Source organism: Pundamilia nyererei, unplaced genomic scaffold (genome assembly GCF_000239375.1).
Source record: "Pundamilia nyererei isolate P.nyererei 1_Seehausen unplaced genomic scaffold, PunNye1.0 scaffold00003, whole genome shotgun sequence".
Lineage (NCBI taxonomy): Eukaryota > Metazoa > Chordata > Actinopteri > Cichliformes > Cichlidae > Pundamilia > Pundamilia nyererei.
In genome coordinates this window covers 907,916-912,516 of record NW_005187404.1, presented here as the reverse complement: position 1 = coordinate 912,516, position 4,601 = coordinate 907,916, and the positions used below count along the sequence as shown (strand labels likewise).

The window sequence follows — 4,601 nt, the reverse complement described above, 5'->3', positions numbered from 1 at the left end:
AGTGTACCTCTGGTGCAAATTACTGACCTCTGTCATCATTTTAAGTGGGGGAACTTGCACAATCGGTGGCTGACTAAATACTTTTTTGCCCCACTGTACTTAAATGTTAGCAGCAGACTCCGAAGTGACCCGTGCCCACCTGCCAATATTGATACAATTTTCTGAAATTAGAAATATATCAGCTGTTGATCTGAACAGGACAGTTCAGTGTAACGTTGACAGGCCTCATGTCCCAGGGGGGAAAACAAAATCACAATATAATTTTTCCATTTAAATCTGAAGAGGCTTCAGATCCGGCTTGGTCTAAGGGTGGAGCTGCTGCTTCTAACAGAAGCTGTAGCTGGATGCAAATGTCATCTAAGCCTATAATTAAACCAAACATATTGACATATGCCAATTCCATCATGTTGACACTCAAGCCTCAAGCCCTAAACACAGCCTAACAAAGTCAAGTTAGTTCACTGCTCTTGGATGCTCTTCCTTGTTGGTTGTTGAGCTGTTATATGCAAACCGCCGCAAAGTTTCCAGTTGACTACTTGGCCATCTTACTTAACAGATGGAGCCACATTAACGACTTCTTTGACATTGTTGTTTGCAGCCAAGCAAATGTCGAGAACACATAAACAGTAAATACACTGGACCTGGCAGTTTGCGTTAGGTTGGCCGAGTCCAAAGTTGCTGAGGACTGAGGAGTTCTCACATCTTGTCTCGTCCTCCCTTTGCCAAAAATAACAAAACAAATGCTTTTCTTCCTAAACAAAACATCAATGATCGTCCAATCTGGAAGGATGTGGTCAGATGAGAACATATCAACCAAACAATCGATCCAGCCCCACATAACTGGTCAATATGTCAAAGGGAAGAAGTTGTTTATTAAAGTATTGGCGTTCAAAAGCAGTCATGTACTGCTCTGTGGTGTATTATAGAGTAAAAAAAATGTTCTGTGACTACAGCACAGCACAAAGTACTACCCCAGTGACAATACAGCGAGGCTATTCTAAAATGTCTGTGGCCAGCTGCTAGTAAGTTGCTGTAATTTTTACAGCCACCTTGTTACACTGTGTGTGTCTTTTTGTTAGCAGCTAGGACACAATAGAAGGGCTGCGGAGAAAGTCAGACCAGCTGGTTCGCTGTCATCGCAAAACCTTTCTGCTCCATCAAGTATTTATACAGCTATTGCTGTTTGGACACGACTGCTGCTGCAGTGTTTATTTGCGAGTCTTTCTGTCCGAGCCTTTTGTCGGGGCTCGTGTTTCTGTGTGTTTGCTGCTTTTCACGCACGCACTTCTTGCCTTTGCTGTGTGTGCGCGCGCGCGTGTCCTTCTGAGCGTGTAGCTGTGCCGCTTTACCCTGGCAGACCTTGTCATGTCACAGTGACCAGAAAGCAATTATCAGTGTATTGCCAGTTGGAGAAGGACCTCCTACATTCCCCTTTTCCTGCTGAAAGAGCGAGCGAAAGAAAGGGGGAATGGAAGTTAGAGCCAAGATAAGAAACAAAGAGAAAAGGGTGAGAGGGAGAAAACGGAGACACAGAAAGAGAGGAAGCTGGATGAAAAAAAAAGACTGAGAGAAGAGAGACGGTGAAGGGAAGAGTGAAAAGAGAGAAAACAAGAGAGGGAGAGAGCAAAGAAAACAAAGACGGGAGCAGGAGAATGTCAGGCTGACATTGGTTTGAGAGCTCTCCAGGCCTGCAGCCACGATACCCTGCCGTACAACGCATTATGTGGCAACGCAACAAAAATGCTATAGAGCTCCACTTCTCCGGCATGATTTCAAAACATCATAAATAACTTGAACTCGATTATGTTTCTACACATTTCTTCATACTGCAGCAGTTATTACAACCTGCAGGAGTTATTGCAGGAGGGATTGATTATTGCAGAGCCACAGAACCTAACAGTAGTTCATGCTAATAGTCCTCAGGGTTTAACTTGGTGAACAAAGCATTAAAAATCTACAATTAAGTCCCAAAGTTTTTGTACAGTAACATTTCTTTTGTAGTTTTGAATAAATGGACAATAGACTGACCAGCAGTTTGTATTAGTTTAGACAACCTAACGTTACTTTAAATATAAAGATCATTTTTGACAGTTTTATGGAAGTCTTTTACAGTCAATTACTCCTTAAAGTCTTGAACTCATGATCACCAAATGCTGTGTTTCCTCCCTTGAGATGCTCTGCCGGGCCTTTACTTCAGCCGCCTCCTGTTACTGCTTGTTTGGGTGTCTCTCTGCGTTCAGTTTTGTCTTCGGTAATTCAAAAACATGCGCTATCTGGAGATAAAATGACTGACTTGGCCAATGAAGAATATCCCGTCTTTGCCTCGAGAAATTCTCGGGTTGCTTTTGCGGCACGCTTTGGATCATTATCCATTTGCACCGTGAAACTGAGTCTGATCAGTTTTGTAGCATTTCTCTGAATATGAGCTGAGAGTATTGCTCTATACACTTTACAGTTCGTCCTGCTGCTTCTATCAGCAGAACCATCATCGATAAACACCGGTGGCCCACTTCCACTGGCAGCTGTACATGCCCGTGCTTGCTGATTATGCAATTTATGATTGCAAGCCTTTGTCATTTTATACATATTTAGCTGAAGACGAGGGCTGGTATGCAAATATTTACACTTATGACAGCTACATGCACAGGGATTTTCCAGTGAAAACAGTGGCATGTTATTCACTATTCGGACTCGAAGCATAAATGCTTTTCTCTTGCATGAGAGCCACTCTTGCATGGAGAAAGAAGTCCAGCGCTGCAGTATTACAAGCTGTTGGCCTGACATAAAGTCTAAATATCTCAGTCAGCCATTTCCTCCATGTCCATTTTTAATACATGTATTCAGTGGCCTGGAAACCGGCAGAATAATGATTGCCCCCCGTACCTGTGCAGCACACATCTAGATTAAGCCTTTGTTAAAAGATCCTTTCAAGATTCACGTTTCTCTGCTATTTTATTCTTGTTTTATTTTTTTAATCTAGTGATTTGGTTTTGTCTACATGCTGTTTCGAACCACCAAGGTGGCAGTGAAGTAAAGAAGCAGCAGCAATACAGCAGCTCCTTGGCGTCAGACACACAACAACACAGGCTGCCCTACCATATCACTGTTTTACCTCCCGAGTCCCAGCTTTCCTGTCAACACGTTCCCGTCTTTCGGCTCTCCCTCTCTTCCTCGTGTTCAGCTCGTGTCTATGACTTTTTATTTTAACCAACCCTCGTGTATTTCTCACATCAGCTCTTGTTCATGATACACTACGAGCTTTATTTTGTGTTCTTCCTCCTCCACTTGTGTTTTTTCCTCATTATTACAAATGTCACATTTGCACAGTGTTTTATTTGATGTGAGCCGTCCTCCTTTGCTCAAGTCCAATGAACCATCTGATAGAAAACACGGCCCACTCCGTCGCTCTCATGTACCCCCGGATTGTCTTTATGCAGGATGACTTTTGTAAGCTTTTACCGCATCTTCATCGGATGAAGTAAGCGTTTGTGTGTCTGTCTGTGTAAACAGCACTGAGTGAGGAGTTGAAGAATTCCAGCGTGGCGCTTCAGAACACGAGAGAAGAGAAAGAGTGCCTAAGTCAGCAGCTGATGTAAGTGTCTGCAGTATGTGGTAAAACAAACAAAACACACACACACAAACACGCACGCAAACACGTGCACCGATGTGGACGCAGGTGATTCGTGGTATTTGAAATATGCCGGGTAAAGAGCAGGTCACTGCAAGGCTTTTACTCTACACATAACTTCCCTCAGCCAAGTGCAGCCTCACTGACTCCACCCAGACCAGGAAATGCTCACTGTCTGCATACCAGGCTTGTCAGGTTGCAACACCAGAGGATTTTACTGTAAAGACTAAAACAAAGGTCTGCTCAGAGGATAAATACATGATATGTAGAAAATAGCTTTCTCAGGAGTGACTGTTTTTTTGTTTTTGTAGTCCATCCAGATACTGGGTGTTGGTGTTTTATTTTAGTAACACAATCCATAGACGTCATTGACATAATGCTGTAGTTGTTACATTCTGACACTTTAAAATATGTCATATTGTACATTTATTTATTTTTTATTGCCATCACATATTTCTGTCTGTTTGCACATACACCTACCTCAATTCCTCCACTTTTCTTTAGGAAAGCACTTTATTAATTGTGACTGTAGTTTTTAGCTTGTCTTTTTTAATAAATAAAAAAAATGCAACATTTTAATCAGACAAATAGCTAAAGCTGTACGTAATGTTATTATGTGGTGCTGTTGGAGGAGCTTTTTGATGAGCAGATGAGAACAAGTTGTGATTTTATGACTCAGGATGATAGTTGGCTCATATGCCGCTTTAGGCTTTCAAAAGTTGTTTTCTTTAAGAACATGAGGAACTGGGTCCAACTGTGCCAAACCCAGAGAAACTATGCAGTTCCTGCCAGTCTTCAGGTTTTGACAACTCTTGGGTTTATTGCGCTTCAGAGGAGTGTGAGTAAGATTGTTAATTTAGGTGAGATATATCATGTTCATCATTTTACAGACAAAGTAAAGCAATTTATTGCACTCGCATTCAGAGATGGGCAGTAAGGCGTTACTTGTAAGTAATCTGATTACTTTTTTTGA

At 42.1% G+C, this 4,601-nt stretch overlaps 1 protein-coding gene across 2 annotated transcripts in view; it reads left to right on the top strand.

Annotated features, from left to right (window-relative positions):
* Positions 1-4,601, top strand: part of lekr1 (Leucine-, glutamate- and lysine-rich protein 1) — a 97,151-nt gene that overhangs the window by 57,785 nt on the left and 34,765 nt on the right. For both annotated transcript variants that reach the window (XM_005720923.2, XM_013910776.1), the window contains exon 6: positions 3,511-3,592. In XM_005720923.2, the coding sequence (XP_005720980.1) occupies positions 3,511-3,592 (82 nt within the window). The remainder of the gene's footprint in view (positions 1-3,510; positions 3,593-4,601) is intronic.